Here is a 14823-nt window from a genome sequence, read left to right on the forward strand (position 1 = left end):
TCCTGTATCAGGCCAGTGAACAAACAACAGTTTGGTGCACCACGTCCTTGCTCTGTGACCTTGGGCAAGTCACACAGGCTCTCTGGCCAGTGACTGCCTATCTGTGACACAGCAAAAGGACCGTGTGCCCAGTCTGTTTCACCGTACTGCCGTGAAGATCTGAAAGTGATAGAAAACTTCACCCAAACTGGCTTAAGCCAAAAGATCGTTCCTTGGGTCACAAAATGGAAATATCAGTTGCAGACCTCGCTTCAGGAACAGTGGGATACAGGGCTCTGATGAAGTCACCAGAACTCCGTTTCCTTCCATCCTTGGACGCTGCCTTCTGCGGAGGCGGCCCCACAGTCAGGCTCCACTGAGAGTCCCGTGGCAGCACCAGGTTCTCCCTTCCTTGGGGACAATTTGGCTGCAGAAGCTCTGGCCCAAATGCACTATTGGCATTTGGGGCCAGGCAGGGCTGACCCGTGCATTGTGGGATGTTTAGCAGCAGCTCCCGCATCCACCCACCAGACGCCAAAGGCACCCACCCCGTCTTGTGACAACCAAAAATGTCTCCAGACATCACCAGACGCCTTCTGGGGCAAAATCCCTCCTCTTTCCACATTTTGCTGACAGAGCCTTACACTCCCTCATCAAATCTAGCCTGGAGTGGCTGAGCGCTTTCTGGTAGCTTCCAATCAAGTTCTGCAACCACCCTCTGATTGGACCTGCCTCAGGTCACATGCCCATGCCTGAACCATTTGCTGGGGTGGGGGAGGGGATGCAATGTGTTCATTGGCCAGCCTGGCACCCAAGTCCCACCCCCTAGACCTGGGCGTGGCCGCCGCCCAAACCCAGCTGAGCCGGATGGGGGCGGCTGGTTCTGAAACCAGAATGGGTCTTGGTGCTGGAAGGGGAGGGGCTGGAGGCTGGGGAGACGGGCAGCAAGGAGCCAGCGCGGCCCCCTCGCCCTCGGGGGCTCAGTTCCCCGTCTATATACTGGGAGTTGAACAAGGCCATCTGTAAAGTTCTAAGCTGGGCTAGGATCCTTCAGGTCCCAGCGGGGCAGGAAATGCAGCTGTGAGATTCTCATGGGGTTCACGGCTCATTCAAAACATCCCTTTGACCTGAGAAGCCCCGTAAGCGCAGTGGTAATGGACTTGGGTGCCGGGGCGGGACTACCTGACTTGAGACCCCGGTGCTTCTGTCGGTGGCTCTGGTTTGGATCCCGGCTTCTCAGTGCGGTCTGGGCCAGCCCCAGCCTAACTTGGGAGCTGGTTAGAAATGCCGAAAAGCCGCACCCAGACCTTCTGACTCGGCACCTGCAGGTAAACTAGCTCCAGGTGACTCCCTGCATATTAAAATTTGAGAAGTAGTGGGCTAGGGCAAGTGTCATCTCTCTTTTCCTCGTTTTCTTTTCAGTTTCTTTACTTATATAACAATAACAATATCGTTGGTCTAGAGTTGTTGGTAGAATTAAATAATAATTAAATTATTATGGTAAATGTGTGATCAGTGTTCGTTCTTAAATCCTTAGCCCTGCAGTCCTCAGATGGCAGAAAACACAGGATGCCTCAAACTTTTCTATCAGAGAATCCCAGTATTCAGTAGTTGGCAAACGTTTTTGTATAAAAGGTCGGATAGTAAATATTTTAGGACTGCGGGCCACATGGTCTCCGTCACAACTACTCAACTCTGCTGTTGTGGTGCAAAAGCAGCCATAGACAGAGTCAATGAATGGCCATAGCTGTGTTCCAATGAAATGTTATTTACGAAAACATGTGGCAGGCTAGATTTGGCCCTTGGGCTCTAGTTTGCCAACCCCTGCTGTCGAGTGATGTTCTAGGATCTCGCAAACAGCAGGCGCCTCAATAGCCAAATGTCTTGGAAGTCTCCATTTTTCAGCTGGAAAATTTAATGTGAATTTTCCAGCTTAATGTCATAATACAGCTGGGTTGATTTTAACAATTTTTTTTTTCTTCCCACCCAATCTTGATATAAAATCAATGCTCTGGGAAGATGCTCTGTTTCTTCCCTGCCTTCACATGTCCCCCTGGCCCACTGCCGTGAGAACAGTTGAGGGTAAGAGTGAACTTTGGGGAACTGGACCCTCAGGAAATGCTGGAGGCCTGATGCTTGCTGGGAACTAAGCTGCCTTCCCTACTGTGCTGGTATGAAACTGTTTTGTACCCCATATAAGCCATGTGCTTTTAATCCACTCTTGTGGGGGCAGACCTATTGTGGGTGGGACCTCTTGATTACATTGTTTCCATGGAGATGTGACCCTGCCATTCAAGGTGGGTCTTAAGTGCTTTACTGGAGTCCTTAAGAGAGCTCAGAAGCTGAGAGAGAGCACAGAGCCAACACAGACCCAGACACATGGAGATGGAGACTGAAAGACATTTGGAGAAAGACATTTGGAGAGAAGCTAAGAGATGAAATCCAGAGTTTGCCCCAGAGAAGCTAGGAGAGGACCCCCAGACGCTTAAGAGAGAAATGCTCTGGGAGAACCAAGCAAGGACACACAGGAGCTGAGAGAGAGAAGCTAAGACAGAAGCCCAGAGATATTTTGGAGAAAGCAATGGAAACCGGAAGCCAGCCACAGGAGAGGCCCAGCAGATTTGGCCGTGTGTCTTCCGATGGGACAGAGGAACCCCAGATGCCATCGGCCTTTCTTCAGAGAAGGTATCATACTATTGATGCCTTAATTGGGACATTTTCATGGCTTTAGAACTGTAAATTTGCAAACTAATGAATCCTCATTGTAAAAGTCAATGCATTTCTGGCATTTTGCCTTCTGGGAGCTCTAGCAAACGGGAACACCTGAGGAACAAAAGGGAAAAGGAAGATTTTATATTAGGAGCCTGGATGTGAGGTCAGCCATAGCAAAGCCTCCTCCTAGCCACAAGCCTCTGGGCAGGTGTCCATTTTACAGATGAGGAAACCAAGGCTCAGAGAGGTGCAGTGCCTCAGCCACTGACACTACCTGTCAGGGGTGGAGCTGAGGGCCCTGGCTCACTGGGGGTCCTTCCCTCTGCCCTGCCTGGCCATTGTTTATGCTGCTGATTTGTGTCAGGGATAATGTGGCGTGGGAGATTGCCAAGCTGACACTGAGTCTTCCCCCTCCCTGACTCGGCACCCCTTGCCATGCCTTCCCTGGAAGAGAATGAGAGGCACGTGGAACTGAGCCCCCAGCCAGAGCCATACTGAACCAACTACCCCCTAGCTGACCTCCACATGTGAGTGAGCCAACTCAAGGTCAGCAAGGCTACCTAACTGACCCCTAACTTACCCCAGTTGCATGGGCAATACACGCTTATTGTTGGAGGCCACTGAGGGATTGAAGTTGTTTGTTTCGCAGCATTATCCTGTGCATAGTAGCTGATACAGGGGTGGAAACCCTTTGTAACATCTGTGACCAACCATTCCCCTCTCAGGTTTCTGTCGGTCTCGGCTCATCATCAGCTTTCCTGAGCCTTGTGTGCACCCACAGCCCACTCCCCTCTCTAGCAGGGTTGCCAGAGGGACTTTGGTGTGTGAGGGGGTCCTTAAGGTTTTAGGATTAAGAGGCAGAATAAAATAACCTGGTTGTTAGTCACACAGGCTCTGGGGTCAACATTCTGTGTCCCATTGCTAGCCATGTGATCGTGAGTATATTTTTTAAACTCCTCTGAGCCTCAGTTCCCTCGGTAAAGAGGGGAGCAGTCAGGACCGTCACAGGGTTTCTGTGAGGCTTGAACAAGATGGTGCCTGTGAAGCTCTTGGGTGGCCCTTAGTACATGGTTTACCAGGTGCTCTCTACATGCCAGCCGAGGCAATCACTAGTAGACACCCACTGGCACTCTAGTGGACCACTGGCAGGTGGGGTCTCTAAGGTCCCGAGGGCAGGTGCCCCCTCCAGGTAGAAGGTGGAGGTGGGAGGGTCAGTGCCTGAGTTCCCTCTTTCCCTCCCTTCCAACAACCAGTTCGTGACCTCTTGGACAAAATCCACAAATCCCTACTGTCAACCCAGGAAGAACCTGGGAAATCCTTCCAGACCCCTCCCTCTCCCTTACCCCTAACCCCGCTGCAGCATATACTACGGATTTTGCCTCCTAGTGGGAGGAGGGAAGGTGTATGAGTTTCCTAGGGCCGCTGTAACAAATTACCACAAACACAGCGGCTTGAAACAACACGAATTTATTATCCTACAGTCCAGAGGTCAAAAGGACCAAACCAGTCATCCTGGGCTAAAAACAAGGTGTCTGCAGGGCTGGTTCCTTCTGGAGGCTCTAGGGGAGAAGCCATTCCCCGACTTTTTCCAGCTTCTAGAGGCCACCTGCGTCCCTTGGCTTGTAGCCCCTTTCTCCATCTTCAGAGTCAGCAATCTGGTATCTTCAGATCTCTTTGACTCTGACCCCCTGCTTCCTCCATCACATCTCCTCTGACCCTAACCCTCCTGCCTCCTTCTTTTAAAGACCACTGTGATTAAATTGGATACAACCAGACTATCCAGGATACTCTCCCTATCTCAAGGTCTTTAACTTAATCAAGTCTGAAAAGTCCCATTTGCCATGTAAGGTCACATACTCACAGGTTTCAGAGATCAGGACCTGGATATCTTCTTGGGGGAGGGAAGCACTATTCTGTCGACTATAGGTCAGTATTGATTCTTGGACACGACAGTGGATCTTGTCCCCAAATCTGAGAATTTCCCACTCTTTTGGACAAACGCACCTGTGGCTTATGCTTCACCATTTTTTGGCTAATGAAAAGTAGTTTTGATAATTCTATCACATTCCCAAATGTGTATACAGATTTGGGGCTGTGGGGCTGATGTTCAACACTGCACTCTTACACCACCTGAATAATTACTGAATCTCCCTCTGCTCTCTTTTCCGTTACCACCTTGGTCCTGGCCTTGACGTTGCAGCAGCCTCCCTGTCTCTACTCGTCTGCTCCGAACCACCCTCCGCACAGATGCCAGATGAATGCTTTCCTGTGTACATTTGATCTTGGAGATCACTCCTCTATCTAAAACTCTTCTGTAGCTCCCCACTGCCCTCAGAATAAGGCCCCAACAGCTGCTACTGTGGTTACGAGGCCTTCCACAAAGGCCAGCCACATCTCTTGCCCCTCCCTGCTGGGGTGACCAGCTGTCCCAGTTTGCCCTGGACTGTCCCCGTTTTAGCACTGAAGGTCCCGTGTCCCAGAAAACGCCTCTGTCTTGGGCCAACTGAGATAACTGGTCACTCTATCCCTGCCCCACGCCTTACGCTCCAGCAACACTAGCTGCTTGGAGTTTTCTTCTAAGCGGTTGCAGGGACTTGGCTCATGCTCTCCCCTGAGCTGGGAAAGCAATTCCTTCTATTGTTTCCCCGGGGTGTCAGTTAAAAGTGTGTTGAGCTGCAAGTAACTGAAAACCTGGCTACAGTGGCTAAAACAAATGCACATTAGTTTTTTTCACATAGCAAAAAATTCAGAGGATGGTTGTTGTATCAGATGTGCACCTGGATGATGTCAGAACCTATGACAATGCAATTCTCTTGATTACAAGGTGGCTGCCTCAGCTCCAGGCATTATGTTCACATCCAAGGCAGGAAGAAGAGGAAGGGGTGGCATTAGCTGTGTTAGTCTCTGCTTATCAGGAAACATACACTTCCCCAGGAGACTTCTTACATCAAAGGGCAGTAGAGCCTGCTGGTCAAGGCCAAGCTGGGGATCACCTCAGCCTGGATCCCAGCTCTACCACCTCCTTCTTGAATCAACTTGGGAAGTTGCTAACCTTCTCTGGCCTCAGTTTTCTCATATGTAAAATGGGCATGATGTCAATAACAACCTACCTTGTAAGGGTTGTTTCCAGGATTAAATGAGGTAATACATGTAAAACTTGTAGAACAGTGCTGGCACATAGTAAGTGCTCAATAAATGTTGTGGCTATTCCATTATTATACTTTATAGGCCAGAACTGAGTCCCATAGCTCCAAGGACAGCAAGTGTTTACTGTTTATAAACTCCAGTGTAGAGACAGAAACAAAAGAAGGTGGTTGGGAATGGAGTTGGGTCAAACAGCAGTACCTTCTGTACTTGGGTACCATCTATTCACATTTTAAGAAACACAGCTTAAAATTTCCAGGAAGCCCCCTTGGACTTCTCCCTTCAATTGACACTGGTTGAAGTATACCTTTAAGGTCTGTATTCTTTCTTTGCCCTTACACCAGGGAGCTCAAATAGCCTGTTTATGGGTCTGCCTTCTCTAGAACAAGGATCTTGTCTGACCCAGCCCTGTATTCCCAGGCCTGAACTGGTGCTGGGTTCCTTGCAGGCCCTATCACTTGTGGAGTAAATGATGTCTTTCCTGAGAACTGGCTTGGCCTCATGGGGTGTGGGAGATAGCCCATGTCCCAACCCTCCAGGAGACAAAGTCTGATGGGGAAATGAGACAACCCATGGATCAGTTGTGGCCAAGGGCTCTCCTGTGAGGAGTTCAGAGGCTGAGAGGTGGGGTTGGTGGAGTGGGGGGGTGGGGTGCAGATGGGAGTTGGGTGGGTGGTGGGGTGGGGCACCCACTGGAGACCTACTGGAGAAGGCTCTGTCAATCGGCACAGTCTCAGAAGCACCCAGACTGGGGACCCTTAGGGTCAGAGGTCCCCACTCGGAATGCCCCTCACTGGACACTGGCTCACTCTCTCTTTTTCAGCCCCACTTGCCCTCCAGGCAGCTTCAGGTGAGATCTCCCTTCTCTGAGCCCTTGCTGCTCATGCATGCTGGCTGGTTGTTCCTGGGATTGTGTCAGCTCTTCCAACTCTCTGGGCCTCAGTCTCCCCACCTGTCTAATTTAGTGAGGGCTTTTCCAGCTCTGAGGGCTGGGCTGGGGTCTCCTCTTCCTCCTGTAGCCTTGATGTGGTCAGCAAAGGCTGGCTTGAAGTTTGAGTCCATCAAATACTTCTCCAACCAGAGGCCCCAGGGTGACAGTGGCCATGGGGGCTGCCCTGGGGGGATAGGGGGAATCTGCCAGGGAGCCCCTTCCTCAGGAAGCCAGTGGTTGTTCTGAGCTCTGGGCATCCTCCAATGGCTGGCCTCTCTAGGTTGGGAGTGGCTGCCCTTGGGGAGAACCCAGCTTAAGGCCCTTGAGGACCCACTAGGTGCCCCTGTTCACAGCCTGGGAGACAGAGCGAGACAAATGTCTGATGGGTCCTTACCTCGTATTTCCTCGTCTACCCACATGGCTTCCTGGGATGCTCTATCCATTGCCCCCTCCCAGCCAGCACCCCCAGCAGCTCCCGCCAAGTCCTGGCTGAGGGGGCCTCTCTTTGGAAAGGGGCAGCCCCTAATACCCATGTAGGAAGTGCAAAGAAAGATCCAGGTGACTTGAGGGGGAACGAGGTTTATTTTTGTTGCAGGGATTTGCTGCCACAGATGCCAAGGATGAATCACAGCTGTATTTTCTGGAGGAGCAGAGAACAGTGTGAGAGACTCTGGGGTGTGTGCCCCCTTCTGGGGCAGTGCAAAGCTCTGACGGGGGGTGGGGGGGTCCTGGAGGTGGCCCAGACAAGCCAGCTTTGCCTCTGCTCAAGGGGCCTGAACCCGCCCTTAGCATTGCAGCCCACTGCTGCTGTGCAGATGGGGTTCAGAACACAGCCTGCCTCCGGTGTGAACCCCCAGCCCAGGGTGTCCCTCTGTGTCTCCCACCCTCAAGATGATAAATGGCCATTCATGTCATCCCCTCTCCTCTGCTGGGCCCTGCTCCTATGGGGCCACATTCCACTTTTGGGGGGACAGGTGTGTTGCCTAGGATCGGGACATAAGTATTTGCTGAAGCCAATGGATGACTGGACGGAGGAGTTAAGGACTGTGTCCTTCACTGCACCCAGCTGAAGGCCAGTATACAGAAAGTGCTCAATCAATACTTCTTGAATGAGTAACAGACTGAATAAATGTGAATGAAGGAATGCGTGCAAGAATAAGTGCATGACCAAATGTGTGCATGAAGGAGCAATGAGAGAGTAAATGCTTGAGTGACTGAGTGAAGGAATGAATGAGTTGAATGAGTGAGTGAATAAGCAAATGACTAAGTAGGTACACGAATGAGCAGATGACTGACCGAGCAAACAGGGAATAAGTGCATGGGGGAGTGAGTGAATGAATGAGTGAGGGAGTGAGTAAAGGAACGGGGGAGGGAGGGTGCAGGGTGAGGGTGTGGAGGGGGCACCCACCTCGTTGATCCAGTCGATGTAGGCGGACACACGGGTGAAGACTGCGGGCTTCTTGCGGGTGTTGCAGCCCAGCGATGAGCCGAAGCTGACGATGCCGTGCACCTCCCAGGAGCCGTTCTCAGCCTGGCAGTTCAGCGGGCCACCCGAGTCCCCCTGTGCCACACCGGGTGGGCATCAGCCACCAGGCCTCCCCCAGGGGCAGACTTGGGAAGCAGGGGTGGAGCAGGGCAGACACTGGGACGTAGCCTCTTATCTCTGTACTCCCTGATTTGGCCTCAGCCTGTCCATGGTGAGGGAGGCAGAGAAGATGTAGGTTGGGGCTGCCTCGGCTCAACTCTGGGAGGCCCTGGGTGTCAGGCTGCCTCTTGGTTTACAGTGTGATCTTGGGACAGTGCTAACCCTCTCTGTGCCTCGGTTTCCCTAGCGGTCCAGAGTTGCCATGTCTAAGACTCCATGAGCTTCCCAGAGAGATGAGAATGCTGGGTGATGCTGGAGACCTGGGAGAGTGGGGAAGGTGGGAAGTGGGGAGAGGGGGCCTGTGTTTGAAAACAAGACAGACCCTGATTCTCTTAAACGTTACTTTATTTTGTGTCAGATCTCCCTAAATCCCCCACCTCCCCCTACTGGGGGAGCTGATGGCATGAAAGAACACATGTAGAGGCTTCAAGGAAGCCTCTTCTCTATCCACCAGACACATTTAGTTCTCGTGGAAGCCCTGTAACTGGTTACTATATCCTCATTTTATAGATAGGATAAAGGTTCAAAGAAGTTAACCAGCCTACCCAAAGTCACACAGCAATAAAGAGGCGAGACTAGGACTCGAACTCCAATTCTCCGACTCAACTCTGTTGCAACAAGGCTGTGTGTGTGTGTGTGGGGGGGGGGGTGAGGATGAGGGGAAGGAGTGGGGTGTGGGTGACAGGTCTTCGCCTAAATCCCCGAAATCCAACCGGGGAAGGGGTTCGCTCGCGTGGGTCTCCCCTCTCCCCGCCCCTCCACCCTCCTTGCAGCCTCACTGCCCCCTTCCTTCCATTTGGCCGCCGGGATGCACCCGGGGCGCAGGGGTGGACACTCACGTTGCAGGCCGAGATGACGCCGTCGCCCCCGGCGCACACCATCGTGTCCCTCACCGTGGTGCCCCACCAGTCGCTCTGGGAGCACGTGGCGTAGTCTACCACGGGCTGCAGGCCCTGCTGCAGCACGTCCGCGATGGGGCCATTGGCTGGGGAGAGAGCCGGCCGTGAGCCCCGCCCCGGCCCCGCCCCGGCCCCGCCCCGGTCCAGGCTCCGCCCCGGCCCTGCCCCGCCCCTCCCCAACCCGCCCTGCCCCCGGCTGGGCCTTCAGCGAACAGAGGGCTGGGGTGGCTCCGAGGCCTGGCTGAGGATTCTGGGGAAGCACACACATGCCCTAAATCGAAAGATACTCCCGGCCAGTGGTCCCGAACCGTTTAGATCAGAGACCCCTCTCAGGGTGGGGAGGGGTGGCAGGTTGAAGGCAGAACTAATCCACAGAAACCCTCATGGGTAACTGTTGAGTTGGACTTGTCTTAAATTTCGATTCCGGGGTTTTAATTGCCAATCATTTCCTTATAGGCCTGTGCCTTTGCTGTCACCCATTAAAACGTCTTTCTTATCCCAAGATTTTCTAAGTGTTGATCTGCGTTCTCCTCTAGGTCTTCTCGAGTTTCATTTATATTTGCATTTAACTCTAATCCAGCTGGAGTTGATTTGGGCACCTGGTGTGCCATAAAGATCTATCCCCCCAATGGTTTACTGATTTGATTTTACAGTCTTTTATATGGCACTTACTATGTGCCAGACCCTGTTCTAAGTGCTTGACAAATTGTAATCCTTTTAACCCTTACAATACCCCTTATACACGTGTTAGACTGTCACATGGCAAGTGCTTAATAAATATCAGTTGTCATTACAAAGCTAAAGATGATGTGAAAATGTATAGGCGAAAAGGGGAAGTGACAGGTAAAATGCTGGTGGTGTGCTTTCTGTGAGAGCTGCTTCCTCCAGGAAGGCCCTCGTGACTTGTGAGGGGCTGTACTCACTCCACAGGCGGCCCCAGCCAGTGACATAGCAGGGGTAGTCCTGTGCCAGCACGGTGCCCTCCTGAGGCAGGCAAGGCACCTGGATGGTGTCACTCAGCAACACGGGCTCTGCCAGCTTGATGAGGGCAATGTCGTTGCTGGAATACAAAGCGGAGAGGGTGAGTAGGCAGGAGGGCGCTGGCCCCACAAGCCAATGCCTAGAGGCCTGGGCTGTGAGTTGGAAGACAGACCAAGGGGGCCAGGGCCCCCCATAAACATCCTGGACAGCCAGCTTCTTATGAGTCGACATATGGGCCTTCTAACACTCTCACCTGCCCCTTCAAGTGAAGCTGCTTCTCCCAGGTACCCTCACATGGAAGCTAAAGTGGAAGCATTTTGAACCACCACTGAGTATGTATCAGTCAGAAATTAAGCTAAAGGAAATTAGAAATTAAAATGATGAAAAAGGGACCCTTGGAGTTATGATTTTTGTATTTCCATTTTGCCAGAATGAAAGCTGGCAGCCCTAGACAGACTGGGTTTGATTCCTCGTTCTACCTTGTACTGAGCTGTGTGACATGAGACACATTCCTTAACCTCTCTGGGCTTTGGTTCCTTTAATCCTGTTGTGAGGATTAAATCAGAAGTGACATGGAAAGTGCCTATTGCAGGGCGGCTGTGCAGCTGGTGCCCAATAACGGTGTGTCCCGGCTTAGTCTCTGACTAAGCTACTTCAGGCCTATAGACATACTTGGGGCCTCAGTGTCTTTATTCACCTGTTTCCTTGGCCGGTGACGGGAGGGAGGGGTGTCCATCTCCACTTAGTATTTGGCCATTGTGCATAAAGAAGTCATTTGCTGTCCATCCAGGGTGGGGAAGGGGTGCCAGGGAAGGGGTGGGGTTTGGGGGTCTCTGCAGCTTGGTGCTCCCCAGGGGCTGTGGGACAGTGGCTGGGCACTCACCGCACCAGGAAGGAGTTCCACTTCTCGTGGACAAAGATGGTGTCCACAGCCATGTACACGGAGCCTTCCTCGTCTTCCACCTCCAGGTTGTTCTTCCCCAGGCCCACACGATAGGTCCGGGAGTTGCTGTGGGGAGGAAGGGGACCGGGTAAGGGTGGCTCTGGTGGTCCAGCCCCGGGGCTGCCAGAGGAAGGCAGGGTCCGTCCCCAGTGATGCTACCCAGGGGTGTGAGTAAAGGGACTTGGGTTTGTGCCGTGGCTTGGCCACTCCGGGCCAGGTAGCTTCAGGCCTCGGTTCTGGAAGATGGGATAATGTTAGAACTTACCTCCCAGGCTGCGGGAAGAAGAAACCAGTCCGAGCCACCATCGTTTCTGCCTACCTTTTTGCAACAGCTGCCTCATTGCTTCCTTGCTTCTACCCTGGCCTCCCTGCTGCTTACTCTTTTTTTTTTTTCCCAGAGAAGTTGATTTATTGGCCAATAAGAGGCTCTACATTGGTACATTTTTTTTTTAAATTGAAATTGTTCACATACTGTACAATTATCCAAAGACCCAAAGTGTATAATGAGTTGCCCCCAGTACCCTCATTCAGCTGTGCATCCATCACCACACTTAATTTTTGTTCGATTTTTAGAACATTTTCATTACTCCAGACAAGAAATAAAATGAAAGAAGAAAAAAAAAATAAGGAAAGGAAACTTGAATCCTCCTATATCCCTAACCAACCCCCCTCCATTGTTGACTCGTAGTATTAATATAGTACTTTGGTTACTGTTTATGAAAGAACGTTGAAATACTGTTAACTGTAGTATATAGTTTGCAATAGGTATATATTTTTTCCCTGTATGCCCCTCTATTATTAACTTCTAGTTGTATTGTCATACATTTGTTCTGGTTCATGAAAGAGATTTCTAATATTTGTACAGTTAATCACAGACATTGCCCACCATAGGATTCAGTTTTATACATTCCCATCTTTTGACCCCCAACTTTCCTTCTGGTGACATATATGACTCTGAGCTTCCCCTTTCCACCTCGTTCATGCACAATTCCCTGCTGCTCACTCTTAACCCAGCAGCCAGGGTGTCTTCTAAAACACACGCCAGCCCTCAGCCTCCTCTGCTCAAAACCCTCCCCCAAAAAGCTCCATTTCACTCAGGGTCAAAGCCAAAGGTTTTACACCGACCTGCATAATTAGGCTGCTTGTTTTCTCTCTGACTCCTCTCCCCTTCTCCCTATTTGCACACTCTGTTCCTGCCATGCCGCTTCTTTTTTTATTTCTCAAATGTAGCAAGTGGGCTCGCCACTCGGGGCTTTCTTTGCATTGGCTGTTCCCTCTGCCCAGAACACCCTTCCTCCAGATTTCCCCTGAACTCTTCTCTTCCTTCCTTCCAGGTCTTTGTCTAAATACCCCCTTATCAGAGAGGTCCTGCCCCAGTCACTCCATTTAAAGTAGAGCCCCCTCTTTCTGCTTTCTTTTTTTTCATTACCAGCTACATTGCATATTTACGTAAATTTGTTTATTTTTCTGTTGTTCTGTCTTCGCTAGCATATATGCTCTCCGAGAGTAGACAGAGTTTGTCTTCACTGCTTCCCTGGCACATTGCAGGTGTGTAATGCGTGATAGATGTGTTAAATGAATAAATGAACAACTGAGTTACTGCTTGTAAATGGCTTATTTAGCGCTGGGGCCTGAGTGGTAGGTGATTGATACAAGCAGCTTCTCAGGCTCCCACCCCAGCATGACAGTTGGGTCTTGGGTGGGGTGGGGGTCCTCCCCACTCACCTGATGCAGTGGGCGGCTGTGAGGACGTGCGTGCTGGAGATCAAGAAGCCGCCGCATGTGTGGCTCCATGTGCTACCACTGAGGTACTGGAGGGAGATCTGGAAGAGGGTGCAGAAGGGCCACACGTCAGCCCACAGTTCCCAGGGACCCTGGCCCCATCCCCAGCCCCAGCCCCTCTTCCCACCCTCACAGCAGGATGCTTACCTGCCAGGGCCAGCTGTGTGGCCTGGCATCCTCTCCTCCCACCACCCGGGCTGACAGGTTGGGCGGGAAGCTGGGGACCCCACAGCTGGAGGCTGGGCAAGATGGGAGAGGAGCACAGGTGAGAGGGGTTGGCATCCCCACTGGGGAAGGGGCAGGTGGGGTGGGCAAGTGGAAAGAGCACAGGCTCTGGGGCTGGGCAGATGCAGCTTGATATTTTGCTGCATGGCTGGGTGGAAGGTCACCTAATTCTCTGAGCCTCAGTTTCCCTTTCTGTGAAATGGAGGGCTAGCACTAACCTGGTGGGTTTGTCCTGAGAACTAAATTAGACAACACACCTAAAGGTCTTAGCGTTTTGTCCTGGTACAGAGTGGATGCTTAATACATTGAAGGACATAAAGAGGTGCTGGCATGTGTGTGCCTGGACACACCTGTGTCCCTCACTCTGCCCCTCCTGTCCCTTTCAGGTTATAACATAATGGGGGTGTATGAGAGCCTTAAAGCCACAAGGTTGGGGACTGTTGCAGCTGGGAAACTGTGTGGAGCAGTTGAAAGCATGAGTTCTGCAGCAAGACACACCTAGACTCAAATTCTGGCTCTACCACTAACCAGCCAAGTGATCTTCGGCAGGATACTGAATGCTGAGCCTCAGTGCCCTTGTCTGTAAAATGAACATATTAATAGAACCTACCTCTTGGGGTTGTTTCAAGGATCAGATTAGTGCCTGCCTGTAAAGGGCTCAGCACAGTGCCTGGCACATAGTAAACAGCCAATAAACAGGAGCTGCTATTATTACTGTTGCTGTTGTTGTTGTTAGCTGGAAGGACTCTTAATCAAGTGCTCTCATGTCTCAAAAGTGTCAGTGAGTTTCAGAGAGGTGAAGTGACTTATCTAAGTCCACAGGGAGTGAACAACATTCAAGCCAAGTTCCTTAATCCTTAATCTGGTGAGATGCCACCAAAATGGGGGAGCAAAGAATCCTCAAGGATGAGATGCTGCCAGGGAGGACAGGCCCCCCTGGTCCCTGGAGTGAACCCAGGATGTGGCATCTACTGTGTCCCTGGCCCTGCGCCTCATCTCTAATCCTCACCTGGCCTTGTGGGGCCGGATCATCATCCCTGTTTTACAGAGTCACAGGGTGGGGAGGTGACTCATGTGATGCAGTCGGATCTGAACCCACATTGGAACCCACAGCTCCTTTCCTGCCCCGGTCCTTCTCCCCAGGAGGCCAGCCCCAGCTCACTGCCTACCGACTGCAGCTGGTTGGCACCCCCGGCTTACCGCAGGCCAGGAGCGCGGCGACAACAGTGATGCCCAACATGTCGTGAGTGCTCAGGATGTGGCTGGGGGGGGCGGGCAGGGATGCACTTATAGGCCGAGGGGGAGGCAGGGCCCACCTGGTCAAGGCTGAGCCACCCCTCCGAGAGAAACCTGTTCCGACAAGGCCTTTTCCCTGACCTTGGGTGGTTACTGTTTAATCCGCGTAAGAGATGGGACTGGCAATGGTTCTTGCAGGCTTTGGGGGCCTCACCACTGTGCCCAGAGTATGTTCTCACTGCCTCTCCCCATCCCTGTCTTTTTAGTTATCATTTATTGGGCCCCTACTGGGCGCCAGGCGCTGGGCCCAATACTTCTTTTTTTTTTAATTGTTTTAATTTTTTTA

The 14823-nt window shown here is 51.8% G+C and overlaps 1 protein-coding gene across 1 annotated transcript; it reads right to left on the bottom strand.

The window, feature by feature from the left end:
• Nucleotides 1-7819: 7819 nt before the first annotated feature.
• Nucleotides 7820-14482, bottom strand: CTRC (chymotrypsin C). The gene is made up of 8 exons (XM_037810449.1): nucleotides 14442-14482; nucleotides 13164-13255; nucleotides 12960-13057; nucleotides 11175-11300; nucleotides 10234-10370; nucleotides 9251-9396; nucleotides 8131-8327; nucleotides 7820-7832 (listed from the first exon to the last, which is right to left on the bottom strand). Exons 1-8 carry the CDS (start codon nucleotides 14479-14481, stop codon nucleotides 7820-7822), a joined length of 849 nt encoding a protein of 282 aa, XP_037666377.1. The 5' UTR covers nucleotide 14482.
• Between the last annotated feature and the right edge of the window lie 341 nt (nucleotides 14483-14823).

Source organism: Choloepus didactylus, chromosome 2 (assembly GCF_015220235.1).
Source record: "Choloepus didactylus isolate mChoDid1 chromosome 2, mChoDid1.pri, whole genome shotgun sequence".
Lineage (NCBI taxonomy): Eukaryota > Metazoa > Chordata > Mammalia > Pilosa > Megalonychidae > Choloepus > Choloepus didactylus.

What these genes read in the sequence shown, in the direction of transcription:
- CTRC (XM_037810449.1), bottom strand. Translation starts at nt 14,481, where the DNA reads ATGTTGGGCATCACTGTTGTCGCCGCGCTCCTGGCCTGCG. An exon ending in TGGAACTCCTTCCTGGTGCG is followed by an intron (nt 10,371 to 11,174) that starts GTGAGTGCCCAG and finishes TTTGTATTCCAG; the next exon opens with CAACGACATTGCCCTCATCA. An exon ending in GCGTCATCTCGGCCTGCAAC is followed by an intron (nt 8,328 to 9,250) that starts GTGAGTGTCCAC and finishes GGTGTGGCACAG; the next exon opens with GGGGACTCGGGTGGCCCGCT.